We start from the raw sequence: 14,988 nt of genomic DNA, 5'->3' as shown, positions 1-14,988 counted from the left end.
GGAGGTTGCTCCCAACAGGTACTGCAAGAAATACTCTCCCTGTTTGGATCCACGTTCCCCTGGATGTCCACTCTAGGCAACAGGAAAAGGTGGTACTTGACCTACTGATGACAACACAGGAAATAGCGGTGACGTGGCCAGTTGTGGGCTGTGAGGCATGTCTCCTCTTATGTGAGCCAGACTTCACTTGTCTGTGCAGGTGTGTGATAATCTGACCTAGAGACACCTTGCTTTATGGACCAGGAAGCAGATTTCACTGACACTGTGTTTTCTCTCCCTTCTGTGATTTGTTCCCTTATCTCTGAGTTGGGCTGGCTCCAGAGAAATTTTCCAAGACCCCTTTGAAAATCTTGGCCTTGGCAGTACAGTAAAAGTGTGTTCCAAAGCATTGTGTGAGACACAGCCAAAGATTAATTGGTTTAATTTACCCGAAATACAAAGTTTGGCACATTTTTCACTTCCCAAGACATAAATCAGAACCTAAATGCAAAACAGAAAAACTGCCTTGATGCACCTAAGTGAGAAGCATTGTGACTGCTACAGTTTGGTGTTGAACTGAAGGTATGCTTCACAGAATCATGGAATCGTAGAATTGCAGAGTTGGAATGGACCCCAGGGGTCATCTAGTCCAGCCCGCTGCAATGCAGGAATCACAGCTAGAGATTCCACGACAGACAACCATCCAACCTCTGCTTAAAAACCTCCAAGGAACGAGAGTCCACCACCTTCTGAGGGAGTCTGTTCCACTGTTGAATGGCTCTTAGCATCAGAAAGTTCTTCCTAGTGTTTAGTCGGAGTCTTTCTTGTCATTTGGATCTGTGGGTCCTTGTCCTCCCCTGTGGAGCAACAGAAAACAAGCTTGCTCCATATTCCCAGTGAGAGCCCTTCAGGTGGAAGACAGCACCAGTTTCACAGTGACACGTTCTGATCTTCCGATTTGCTTCAGCTATTTTTGCAAATGGGAGGAGTTGTCAATCATTTGTGCTGGTTTCCTTTGCAAAATTGGTGCAGACAGCTTCAAAGGGTACAAAACTGTCCAGGGAACCGCAACATGGCTAGTTTCACAACGGCTGAACTGAACTGAAACAGTTACAGCTTGACCTCTCCACTCCATTTCAAAGAGGGACCGTCTTCCAAAGCAACAGTTTCCAGATGGCTTTCCGGATCTGCTTGGATTTAATACTGTAAATGATAGGGTTCAAAGCGGGGGGCACGATCAGGTAGACGTAGGCAACCATAGCTTTTACAAGCGGGTCCACACCATTGCCAAATCGATGGATGATGGATAGGCCAATCATGGGGATGAAAAAAATGAGGACCGCACAGATGTGAGAGACACAGGTATTCAAAGCCTTCAGGCACTTCCCCTTGGGACCTACCTTGATGACAGTCCTGATGATCAGGAAATAAGACAGCACAATGAGGAGCGAATCTATCCCAACGGTTGAAAGAATGATGATTAAGCCATACAGAACGTTGACGCTGATGTCAACGTCTTTGCAGGCCAGCTTCATGATATCAGGATGCAAGCAAAAGGAGTGGGAGAGGCTGTTGTCGCTGCAGTACGTCAGCCTCCTGAGCAGAAAAGGGATCGGGAGCAGGGAGACGGCTGCCCTCACCAACATGGCCAGGCCTATCTTGACAATGGTTGGCTTGGTCAAGATGGCTTTGTACCTCAGGGGGCGTGAGATGGCCACAAAGCGGTCAAAAGCCATGGCCAGGAGCACTGAGGATTCCAGCATGGAGACGACATGGATGAAATACATCTGGGTGAGGCAGGCATCAAAGCCAATCGCCCTGACGTCAAACCAGAAGATGCCTAGCGTGGTCGGGAGGGTGCACAGCACCAGGCCCAGGTCCATGAGGGCCAACATGGAGAGGAAGTAATACATGGGCTCATGGAGACTGGTCGTTCTGCCAATGATGAACAGGATGATGCAGTTCCCCAAGAGGGCCACAAGGTAAAGCAAGCAGAAGGGGATGGAGATGAGTCTATGGTGGCTCCTGCTCATTCCAGGGATGCCCATCAGGAGGAGCATGGAAGGCTGGTAGAAGGAGGCGTTGGGAGCGTCTGGCTCGGGAGGTTCCATCCTGCCTTGGGCACTGTGTCATGATCTGGAATTGAAAGGAAACCAGCTCCGTATTACTGTGTGATCTCCAGGAATTGTAGAAGCATAGAATTAACAGAAAATTACTAGGAGTTAGTTTGGACATGGTATTTAATGCCAGTCAGATTAAATCAAATAAACAAGGAATATTTGGTGTTATGCTGGAGGGGAGGCCAGGAAACTGGGACTTACGTTCACATGTGGTGGAGGTGCATATATGTACAATTATTATTTTTTGGGCAAAGAGTGTTTAAGGAGATAACAGAAATCACTGGGTTAAAGCTAACTGTAAGTCCAGAGGTACCATTATTATCAATTTACGATGGGGTGTAAAATTTACAAAATCAAAACAATTGAGACAATCTGTGAGAGACAATGGAAAGCTGGCAGTCAAAAATGCACCCCAGGAAACACGTTGGGATGATTAGAAGTCATAATGGAATCTGTTACGTATGAATCTATTTCCCCTCCTTTTTGTAATATGTATTGATTTTGGATTCTTTTGTCAATTTTGTTTTCGCAAAAATTAATAAAGCATTTAAAAATTATGATGGGGTGGAAGGTTCACAGGCTATGAAGGTCTTGCTCACAGATTTATTGACACAAGTTATTATAGCTAGGACGTGGAAGGGGCAAGGTGACTATAAAATGGAAGAATGGTACAAAGAGGTGTGGGATATAGCTATTCATGATGAATTAGCATGTTCTATTAATGTGAGATGGGGAATATGCAGAAGAAATGATTTTGAGGAGATATGGAGGGTGTTTGTAGAATTTGTACAGTTAAAACGGAAAAGGGTCAAACCATCGCAAGAGGCGTCGAAGTTTTGGGAAGTTGGATAGTTACAACGGAAGGCTCCCGGAGGTGGGGGTGCACATTTTTATTCTTATTTATTTATTTATTATTACTTTGGCAAAATAAAAAATAAATCTGAAGAAACATAGAATTGTAGAGTTGGAAGGGACACCAGGGGTCATCTAGTCCAACCCCCTTGCAAGGCTGGAATGCAGCAAATCAAACACTGGCTAATGGGCCACATAAAGCAGAGACATCACCTTGCCAACAAAGGTCCGTATAGTTAAAGCCATGGTTTTCCCCGTAGTGATGTATGGAAGTGAGAGCTGGACCATAAAGAAGGCTGATTGCCGAAGAATTGATGCTTTTGAATTCTGGTGCTGGAGGAGACTCTTGAGAGTCCCATGGACTGCAAGAAGATCAAACCTATCCATTCTTAAGGAAATCAGCCCTGAGTGCTCACTGGAAGGACATATCCTGAAGCTGAGGCTTCAAGACTTTGGGCACCTCATGAGAAGAGAAGACTCGCTGGAAAAGACCCTGATGTTGGGAAAGATGGAGGGCACAAGGAGAAGGGGACGACAGAGGACGAGATGGTTGGACAGTGTTCTCGAAGCTACAAACATGAGCCTGACCAAACTGCAGGAGGCAGTGGAAGACAGGAGTGCCTGGCGTGCTCTGGTCCAGGGGGTCACGAAGAGTCGGACACGACTAAACGACTAAACAACAACAACAACAATGGGCCACATAGGAAGGACCCCAGAGACAAAGGAGTTGCCTTATACTGAATAGACCACTGGTTGCAAAGACTCTGCAAGATTTTAGAGCCTCTCCCAGACCTACCTAGAGGCGCCATAAATTGAACCTCGGAACTTCTGCAGGCAAGGCAGTTCCTCTGCCACTGAGCTATGGCCCCCCTTTGCCCCAATGAACAGGCCAAGAAGTCCTCCTGTATGTGCAGAACATTGCCAGCAGTTGCTCCGTTCCGGATTCGTGTGATAATAAGCTTTTAGTACGGATTATGTAATGGGTGCCTCAGGCAGAAAGATAAGAGACAGGATATGAAGAGGAAGTTGCTGTTTTGTGGCGCACACTCCCCACTTTCCATAAATTGACATCTGCCTCCAGGGATTTATTGACATTGCTTTCTCTGACACAGGTTAATTGGAAATCTGGTTGCAAACACAAGAAAAGGGCAGCCATCACCGTGTTTGGCTTTCTGGTACTGTTTATGGGAGGAACTGTTCCTGTGGGTTCCTAGAAGAGGTCAGCATGCGACAGCGGCCACAATCCCAGGAATGGCTTTGGCTGGCTGGCAAAACCAGGTGAGGGGAGCTGAATGGGTCTCATGCCCTTTGTGAGTTAGGGGCCTCCCCTGCCTGCAAAGACAGGCTCTGGAAGATGGACCAGACAAGACCGTTTGTGGGTCCTGACACTCAAGAAGGCAGCTTCTGCACATGGAGGGAAGTGAGGGGCAGATGGGGCTTGACAACATGGGGAAAACTCAACAGGGAAAATGTTCCGAAAGGCTTGTAAACTCCAAAGTGGCAGTCAAAACAACACTAATCGGCATTTACTACTTTGATATGTGTTAATTGGTTGGCTTTGATGCTTTGCATCTGTGACTATGGGACGCTTGACTTTTCACCTTGGGACTGACAGAAGTTTCTGGCCCAACTGATATATGATGCTTTCTGTATACAGTGGTACCTCGGGTTACATACGCTTCAGGATACAGATTCCGCGAACCCAGAAATAGTACCTTGGGTTAAGAACTTTGCTTCAGGATGGGAACAGAAATCGTGCTCCGGTGGCGCAATGGCAGCGGGAGGCCCTATTAGCTAAAGTGGTGCTTCAGGTTAAGAACAGTTTCAGGTTAAGAACGGACCTCCGGAACGAATTAAGTACTTAACCCGAGGTACCACTGTACAGTCATACTGCAGAAGTCGAATGGAATCCATTTCGGAAGTCCTTTTGACTTCCAAAGTGTTCAGAAACTAAAGCGCAGCTTCCAACTGGCTGCAGAAAGCTCCTGCAGCCAATCGTCGCAGTCGCTTGGGACATTTGGGTTCTAAAGAACATACGTAAACCAGAACAATCACTTCTGGGTTGGTGGCATTTGGGAGCCAAAACGTTCGACTCACAAGACGTTCGGGATCCAAGATACGGCTGTATAATGCATTTTATTATTTTTATTGTTTTTATTTTTTAGAATTTTTATTGATTATTTTCACATAACAAATTATTTTAACAATTATATTTCCCCCCCCATTTCCCACCCCCCAACAACCTCTCCCTCCCCTACGACTTCCCTCCTCTCCTCTCTCTGATTTATCAACCATATTGTTCTCTGTGTATTGTAAAAAAGTAAAGATCTCTAAACTATCCATCTATTATGTTAAGAAATAAATTTGTGTATGTTTATTCAAAACCTGCCAAGGAGTCCAATTCGTTTTGTTCTTTTTAATCTTTATAATGCATAACATCAGTGGGGGTTTGGGGGCTTTAAAATTTCAGTGGCGCCCTCTGTGATGCCAAAATTTAGTATTTCCAAGCCTCTCCCCTTCCATTGTTCACCACCACCATCATTTTAATAATTTTATTATTTATACCCCACCCCCTGAAGCACCCTCTCGTCTCAGCCCCCCGTGCGGGCAAATTGGTTTTGCCCCCCCTAAATCTGCCTCTGCATGACATGCTTGTCCGGGTGCGGAAGTCACGACGAATGCTTGCTGTTTACTTTGCAGACTTCCTTCTAATAAATCACTAATAGATCACTGGAACTGCTCCCTGTGGCATCTCTGGGAACCCTGCGTTCAACAAACTCGCACCGGCTTTCCTTTGGGCACTAATTATGGCAGCAGACGAGCTGCTCATTTGCATGGCTAACTTTAAATGCAAAGCACATCCAAGTTTCTGTTCCCATTCATCTAACAACACATGAGAGGCAGGCTGGAACGGTGCTGGGTTGTAGTGCTTACAAAGCACTGATGACCACTGTCAGGGGATTTAGAATTGGGAATGGGGACTAAAAGTTATGGGCAGTAAATGATAAAAGTGAAAAAGAAGGGGCAAATGAGAGAATCATAGAATCCAAGAGTTGGAAGGGACCCCAGGGGTCATCTAGTCCAACCCCCTGCAAGGCAAGAATCTCCTAGTCGGAATCTCCTTTCTTGTAACTTGAAGCCATGGGTTCGAGTCCTGCCCTCCAGAGCAGGAGAAAACAAGCTTGTTCCCTCTCCCATGGGACAGCCTTTGAGATATTCAAAGATGGCTCTCCTATCTCCTCTCAGTCTCCTCTTTCCCAGGCTAAACATACCAAGATCCTTCAACCGCTCCTCATCAGGCTTGGCTTCCAGACCATGGGTCAAGAGGAAGTCCTTCTTCATGAATTGCAGAGTTAAACTATGAATTTCCCTTCCACAGGAGGCTGTGATGGCCACCAACCTAGGTGTCTTTAAAAGAGGTGTTAGGATTCCTGCATTTCTTTCCTTGTGAGTAAGAAATACCTGGGGAGAGGGCAAGGGGTTACGTTTCCATTCCCTCCCCCCCAGCACAGCTATGCTGGCACCATTAAATTTGCAGCCCCCTCCCCTCTGTTTCCATTAAAAAGAATATCTGGATCACAGATCTGCCAAAAGATCTGGTGTGCAGTTCGCTCTTGAGCATCCAGGTCCCTTGACTGATCTCTGAGGTTAAAGGGCAGGAAGCAGAGGGTCAGAGTAAACCCACAGCACATACAATAGGGGGAAGTCCGTGGTGAGGGCTGCCAAACAACAGTCCTCAGACCGGTGCTTTCCCGCATTTCCCCTGGGGGGGGGGAGTTAGCACTGCCCCAGCCCAAGACACTTTGTGACCCACAGTCAAGTCCAGTGGGGCTCAGCATCTTCTACCACACTGCAAGTGATACTGGTGGGCTCAACTTGGACCTTGCTCTGCTCCATTCCTGCACCCCCCCCCCCACAAAGCACATTACCCTTTAAGGCAATTGGATCATCTTCCAGCCTTTGCCAACTGGGTGCCCTCCAACTCTCATCAGCACCCGAGCAGTGGACTCGTAATCTGGTGAACTGGGTTCGCGTCTCCGCTCCTCCACCTGCAGCTGATGGGTGACCTTGGGCCAGTCACACTTCTCTGAAGCCTCTCAGCCCCACTCACCTCACAGAGTGTTTGTTGTGGGGGAGGAAGGGAAAGGAGAATGTGAGCCGCTTTGAGACTCCTTAGGGTAGTGATACCAGTAGTGATGTATGGAAGTGAGAGCTGGACCATAAAGAAGGCTGATCGCCGAAGAATTGATGCTTTTGAATTCTGGTGCTGGAGGAGACTCTTGAGAGTCCCATGGACTGCAAGAAGATCAAACCTATCCATTCTGAAGGAAATCAGCCCTGAGTGCTCACTGGAAGGACAGATTGTGAAGCTGAGGCTCCAGTACTTTGGCCACCTCATGAGAAGAGAAGACTCCCTGGAGAAGACCCTGATGTTGGGAAAGATGGAGGGCACAAGGAGAAGGGGGCGACAGAGGACGAGATGGTTGGATAGTGTTTTCGAGGTTACCAGCATGAGTTTGACCAAACTGCGGGAGGCAGTGGAGGACAGAGGTGCCTGGCATTCTCTGGTCCATGGGGTAACGAAGAGTCGGACACGACTAAACGACTAAACAACAACAACAACAACAACAACAACAACAACAACAGGGTAGTGATAAAGCGGAATATCAAATCCAAACTCTTCTTCTTCTTCAGTGAAAACCGATTTGTGCATAGAAGGGACCCCACTGGGGAAGCGACACCCACAAGCTCCATCAAGTCCAACCCCCCCCCTGCAAGGCAGGAATCACAGCTGAAGAGCCCCCTGCAGAGGGCCACCCAACCCCTGCTTAGAAACCTGCAAGGGAGGGGATGATACAAGGAAGGAATAGCGCTTGCTATCCTATCTACTTACTGAGTTTGCATGACCGTCGGGTTAGAGTCCATAGCCAGAGCCTCGTCCCACCTTAGAAAAAGCATTGAATCCTGCTTGAGATCCAGAACGGTTGTTTTCCCAGGCTGGAGGGGTGGGGGCGATGCCTTTTATTTGGCATCCTGAAAAAGAGCCCAGCTGTTGCAGCTGCCCAACCAATCAGGGGCCACCTCCACTTCGGTGCAAAGGCCCACAAGGATAGAGGATGCTCTGGGCAGTAAATCACATCTTTCCCCGCTGATGATGCTGCCGCTTCTGCTGCTGTCTTGGCAAAGGCTGCTTTTCCTTTCTGGGTCTGCTGGGCAAGCTGTTTATCATCATCAGCACACACCCCCCCCAATCTCCCAGCCCACAGCCCAGATTTATTACCAGATGAGCCAGCCGTGCTCTGGGAAGACAAACAACTTTATGGTGAGAATGGGCTTGGAGGACAAACACCAAGAGGACGCTGGGGGATTAAAAGGAAGCTGGCCCTGCCACCCCCCCTCACCCCACCCCCACCCAAGGGCACCACAGCCTGAAGTTATTCAATTAAAAGCCACTTTAAAAAACAAAATGAAAGACCACCCTCATTTTCAACTGCGAAGTTATAAAGCAGCCAATTACTCAGGTCGTTAAGAGCTGCACCGATCAAAGTTCAGTGTTGCATTGTGGGTCGCAAACAGTTACTAAGAGTCACAAACAGCTACTAAGAATGCGTTGAATTAATACACTGGTACCTTGGTTCTCAGGTGCCTTGGTACTCAAACAACTTAGAACCCAAACACTGTTCTGGTTTTTTGGGGAACTCTTTTCGGAAGTCGGACGTACTCTGTTTTGAGTGTTACACTTCCAATTTGAATGCTACCCTGAGGTCGGACTTTTTTTGCTATTTACAGTGGTACCTCGGGTTACAGACGCTTCAGGTTACAGACGCTTCAGGTTACAGACTCCGCTAACCCAGAAATAGTGCTTCAGGTTAAGAACTTTGCTTCAGGATGAGAACAGAAATAGCGCAGCAGCAGCGCGGCAGCAGCTGGAGGCCCCATTAGCTAAAGTGGTTAAGTTTCAGGTTAAGAACGGACCTCCAGAATGAATTAAGTACTTAAAACGAGGTACCACTGTATTTTGCGTTTTTGCGGCTCTTTTTTTGTTTGTCTTTGTGACTGTGTGGAACCCAGTTCAGCTACTGATTGATTGCTTGTGTGACTGCTGTGCATTGTTTATTGCTTTGATTTTCTGGATCAAGGCTTTCGTTAGAGATAGTAAAATCCATGTTAAATTGCTATTTTAGGGGTTATTTTTAAAAGTCTGGAATGAATTAATCCATTTTGCATTACAGTGGACCCTCCGGATACAAATTTAATTCGTTCCAGGGGTCCGTTCACACCCCGAAAATTACTTAAACAGAGGCACGCTTCTGCGCATGTACGCGGCGCAATTGAGTTGCCGTAACCCAAAGATTACATATCCAGAGGGATACGTAAACAGAGGTACGACTGTACTTTCTATGGGAAAGCGCACCTTGGTTTTGAAATGCTTTGGTCTGGAACCGACTTCCGGAACGGATTAAGTTTGAGAACCAAGGTCCCACAGTACAGGACAGGACAGCCCTGTCCTGCCAAGCTCATTGCCACTCGCCCGACACCCAGCATTTGCTGCCTGAGGTGGTCGCTTTGTTGTTGTTGTTGTTGTTGTTTAGTCGTGTCCGCCTCTTCGTGACCCCATGGACCAGAGCACGCCAGGCACTCCTGTCTTCCACTGCCTCCCGCAGTTTGGTCAAACTCATACTGGTAGCTTTGAGAACACTGCCCAACCATCTCGTCCTCTGTTGTCCCCTTCTCCTTGTGCCCTCAATTTTCCCCAACATCAGGATCTTTTCCAGGGAGTCTTCACTTCTCATTAGGCGGCTAAAGTATTGGAGCCTCAGCTTCACGATCTGTCCTTCCAGTGAGCACTCAGGGCTGATTTCCTTCATAATGGAGAGGTTTGATCTTCTTGCAGTCCATGGAACTTATAGAATCATAGAATCATAGAGTTGGAAGAGACCATAAGGGCCATCGAGTCCAACCCCGTGCCAAGCAGGAAACACCATCAGAGCACTCCTGACATATGGTTGTCAAGCCTCTGCTTAAAGACCTCCAAAGAAGGAGACTCCACCACACTCCTTGGCAGCAAATTCCACTGTCGAACAGCTCTTACTGTCAGGAAGTTCTTCCTAATGTTTAGGTGGAATCTTCTTTCTTGTAGTTTGGAACCATTGCTCCGTGTCCGCTTCTCTGGAGCAGCAGAAAACAACCTTTCTCCTTCCTCTATGTGACATCCTTTTATATATTTGAACATGGCTATCATATCACCACTTAACCTCCTCTTCTCTAGGCTAAACATGCCCAGCTCCCTTGGCCGTTCCTCATAAGGCATCGTTTCCAGGCCTTTGACCATTTTGGTTGCCCTCCTCTGGACCCGTTCCAGTTTGTCAGTGTCCTTCTTGAACTGTGGTGCCCAGAACTGGACACAGTACTCCAGGTGAGGTCTGACCAGAGCAGAATACAGTGGCACTATTACTTCCCTTGATCTAGATGCTATACTCCTATTGATGCAGCCCAGAATTGCATTGGCTTTTTTAGCTGCCGCGTCACACTGTTGGCTCATGTCAAGTTTGTGGTCAGCCAAGACTCCTAGATCCTTTTCACATGTACTACTCTCAAGCCAGGGGTCACCTATCTTGTATTTGTGCCTCTCATTTTTGTGTGCCTCAAGAGTCTCCTCCAGCACCATAATTCAAAAGCATCAATTCTTCAGCGATCAGACTTCTTTATGGTCCAGCTCTCACTTCCATACATCACTACTGGGAAAACCATGGCTTTAACTATACGGACCTTTGTTGGCAAGGTGATGTCTCTGCTTTTTAAGATGCTGTCTCTGGCTAATAATGATATGACCAGCCCTGTGGGAGACCAAGGATTCGGTGCTCCTTACGATACAATGCGATAATCTTTATTGTCATTGTCCCATACAGAACAACGAAATTGAAAATCTACATCAGACATTCAAAAACCCACAGGTCTGCTATCCTAGCTATCCCAGCCTGGTTAGCCCCCTAAAAACTCTGATACCCCATTTTTAAAATATACAATATACCACAGAGACTACCTTACACTGCGTTTAAAACCAAAATCTCATTTGGATAGAAACTGTTTCTCAGGCGGCTTAGTCCTAGTCTTTATAACCCTGTACCTTTCTTCCAGAAGGCAGAAGCTGAAAGAGATAATTTCCAGGGTACGCACTATCCTGCGCTATCTCTGCAGCTTTCTTATGGCACCTGGCAGCATAGATTTGATCTAAGGTGGGAAGAGTGCACCCAATTATTCTCTCCGCAGTCTTTATAACCCTGGACAGCATTGTTTTTCCCCTGACCGTGCAGCTCCCAAACCACACACACAGACCATAAGTTAATACACTCTGAACAGCACGATGGTAAAATGCCATCAACAGATCCTTTGAGAGATTGTTTTTCTGGAGGAGTCTCAGAAAATTTAACCTCTGCTGTGCTCTCTTCATCAGGTTGCAGATATACTAGAACAACAAGAACAACTGCTATCAGCAGTTCGAACAACTGCCGGTGGCTTCAGGGTGTGTAATGACAGGCTGTGCGCAAAAGGGCCCCTTTGCTGTTCATGCACATTAATTTATATGGATGAGCACAAGATGCATCTTCCCACCAGCTTTTATAGCCCAGGGAAGGGGACTGGATCATGATTCATAAAAGAGAGCCAATTAGAGTGTTGAACCTGGAATTCAGAGTTCACATTCCCACTGAACCATAAAGATCACCATCTTGAGCTCCCTTGAGAAAAGTTCCCATGTAAACCTAAGAAACAAACAAAACATCAATAGTGACAACTCCAGATATCTAGGGTTTTAATGGGTTAAGCAGCCTTTCTCAACCTGTGGGTCCCCAGATGTTGTTGAACTACAACTCCCATCAGCCCTCGCTAGCAAGGCCAGAGCTCAGGGATGATGGGAGTTGTAGTCCAACAACATCTGGGGACCCACAGGTTGAGAACCGCTGGGAGGATTTTAAAGACTTTGCTGCTTTTTGACAGTATTATGTTGGTTTGATTAGGTACACTTGACGGGTAGTTTTACGGTTTCATTTTTTGGAATCGTTTGATGATTTCCTAAGAGGTTATAGTGCTGGTTTTTCAAAATTATTTCAGTACCATACAGAAGCTGCCGAGAAGGAGGTTGCCCTAAAACAGTGTTTCCCAACCTTGGGTCTCCAGCTGTTTTTGGACTACAACTCCCATCATCCCTAGCTAGCAAGACCAGTGGTCAGGGATGATGGGAATTGTAGTTCAAAAACAGCTGGAGGCCCAAGGTTGGGTAACACTGCCCTAAAAGATGGCTGGTAAATATTTCAAATAAAACAAACACACACACAAATAACATTTTTGGCAAGGCATCCTGGAAATGAGAACACAGGAAAAAAATAAGCACAGGAGTGGGACTCAGGCCAGAGAATAGGGACAGCTGAGGGAGGACAGTATGGCCTGGTGTAGACACATCACAACACATGATGCAGCCCCCAGAGGACAGCAATGTACTGATTTTAGCTCATATAATGTAGTTCTAACTATATCAATCTATCAATCTCAGATCCATGGTCAAAAGGTCAAAATGGGGTCCACAGCTGCTGAGCCTGTCGCCTTCGTACCCCCTAACTGTGGCTCTGCCCCACTGGGCAGTGAGAGCCAGTGTGGTGTAGTGGTTAAGAGTGGTAGTCTCGTAATCTGGGGAACCGGGTTCGCGTCTCCACTCCTCCACATGCAGCTGCTGGGTGACCCTGTGCCAGTCACACTTCTCACAAGTCTCTCAGGCCCACTCACCTCACAGAGTGTTTGTTGTGGGGGAGGAAGGGAAAGGAGAATGTTAGCCGCTTTGAGATTCCTTAAAGGGAGTGAAAGGTGGGATATCAAATCCAAACTCCTCTTCTGGGCACAGAAAAGGTTGCCCAACCTCCCAGCCCTCTCCACCTCAGCTCCCCTCTCCTCATTCCCTCCCACCTGCCACCAACTCATCAGCCTCCAGCTTATGACTGACAGGCTGCACCAAGCCAAGCAGAACCTCCACTTCCCCCTGTAGAACCTGCCCTGCGACGTCAGTGACCGGTCGCCAATTCTGAAGGCTGAGACCCCTGGTGCCAATCACATCTCAGGCCAGACTGCCCAACCTTGATGCTGGCGGGTGTCAGGGAGCAGCGGAAGTGAATAAATCCCACCTCCAGAGACAGCCTATTGGACAGCCCTCGCCAAATGCCCAGATTGATTAGCCAAGCCTGATGTGGGGATAACTATTTGCCCTGTCATTGGTTCAACAAGCTTTGTTTGGATGTTACTTCGTGCATGCACAAACACACGAATGGGAGTTGCCACCACTGGCCCCCCTGTGTTACACATGGCAAGGGAAGCCCAGTGGGTTGGCACGAAGGGTTACGGCAAATGTGTGGCTGCCCTTAGCAATGGCCACAGTGGATGCTCCCAGCAAAGGTCACATGTTGGACCACTCTAACTAGGGTCTTCCCATGGCACCATGAGAAGCTGTGGTTGCGAGACAGTTTTGGGGATGATCCCAGCATTTTCAGGACAGTTGGAGGGTATGCTCCCCTCCTGTGGTTTCCAGTGACGATATTCATCAGTGCCCCCTCTTTGCCATGAATTTGTCCAATACCCTTTTAAAGCCTTTCAGCTTGGTGGCCATCCCTGCCCCCATAGTTTCCATGAAGAAAGACTTTCTTTTATGTGCCCTGAAACTCCCAACATTCAGCTTCACCCTCCATGCAATTTCTCCATGCCTTGTGTAATTTTATAAACTTCTGTCATGTTACCTCTTCCTCGTTTCAAACTAAAAACTCCCAAACACTGCATCCCTCCTTCTTTCACAAGAGACTCACTCCAGCCCCTTGATCATTTGGGGTCACTGCTGAACCTTTTCCAACTCTACAATACCTTTTCAGAGGCGAGGCAACCGGAACGGTACACAGTGTTCCGTATGTGGTTGCCCCATAGGTTTGCATAATGGCATTATGATATTGGCAGTTTTCTTCTCAGTTCCTTTCCTAATGAAGCCTCATTTCCCAAATTTGCTTCTGCTCTGTGAGTCCTCCTTGAGTCAGAACTGCAATGTGTGTTCTCCCCCAAATCCTTTTTCTGTGCAACCTTGCCTTGCTTGCAGAGGCGTAGGAAGGTCAGGTGGTACCCGGTGAGGAAAATTTATTTTCACCCCCCCCCCACATTGATTTAATTTTTTTGCCTGCAAAAATGTTTTTACCTTATTTCATATTTTCTTACAAAGGAATAACAAATAATAATAATAATAATAATAATAATAATAATAATAATAATAATACTTTTATTTACATCCTGCCCTCCCCGGCCGAAGTCGGGCTCAGGGCAGTTAACATCAGATACATAACATTGATATAAAATTAAACAATAATTAAATAACCTCCTAAAAACATGTCAAAATCAAATTAAAGTCTAATTTAATGGCTTTCCACAGGATTAGGGTTGGGAACAGTAAGTGCTCCACTGAATTGAAATTTCAGCCTTCACGACATAGGAAAACAGCCAAGTAAACAGCTATTTTTGTGGAGCTGATATATTAACTGATATGCATGAAATTTCATATATAGTTATATAATCCCTAGTGTAGTAAGAAAAGGCCTTTGGAGCAGGCATTTAAAAAAAAAAAAGGTTTTTATGAACCGCCCTAAGGTAAAGGGACCCCGACCATTAGGTCCAGTCGTGACCGACTCTGGGGTTGCGGCGCTCATCTCGCTTTATTGGCTGAGGAAGCTGGAGTTTGTCCGTAGACAGCTTCTGGGTCATGTGGCCAGCATGACCAAGCTGCTTCTGGCGAACCAGAGCAGCGCACAGTACCACCAGAGCAGTACCTATTTATCTACTTGCACTTTGATGTGCTTTCGAACTGCTAGGTTGGCAGGAGCGGGAACTGAGCAACGGGAGCTCACCCCGTCGTGGGAATTTGAACCGCCGGCCTTCTGATCGGCAAGTCCTAGACTCTGTGGTTTAACCCACAGCGCCACCCACGTCCCTATGAACCGCTCTAGTAGGGCAGTAATTG

The 14,988-nt window shown here is 47.0% G+C and overlaps 1 protein-coding gene across 1 annotated transcript; it reads right to left on the bottom strand.

The window, feature by feature from the left end:
- Positions 1-405: 405 nt before the first annotated feature.
- Positions 406-8,251, bottom strand: LOC310843630 (olfactory receptor 51G2-like). Its single transcript, XM_083737262.1, has 2 exons — positions 7,846-8,251; positions 406-2,115 (listed from the first exon to the last, which is right to left on the bottom strand). The coding sequence occupies exon 2, from the start codon at positions 2,088-2,090 to the stop codon at positions 1,116-1,118; it is 975 nt and encodes a 324-aa protein (XP_083593388.1). The 5' UTR covers positions 2,091-2,115; positions 7,846-8,251; the 3' UTR covers positions 406-1,115.
- Positions 8,252-14,988: the final 6,737 nt, after the last annotated feature.

Source organism: Podarcis gaigeae (genome assembly GCF_964106915.1).
Source record: "Podarcis gaigeae genome assembly, chromosome: 4".
NCBI lineage: Eukaryota > Metazoa > Chordata > Lepidosauria > Squamata > Lacertidae > Podarcis > Podarcis gaigeae.
Note: the sequence above shows the minus strand (reverse complement) of the source record. Positions and strands in the feature narration are given on the sequence as shown.

What these genes read in the sequence shown, in the direction of transcription:
- LOC310843630 (XM_083737262.1), bottom strand. Translation starts at nt 2,090, where the DNA reads ATGGAACCTCCCGAGCCAGACGCTCCCAACGCCTCCTTCTACCAGCCT.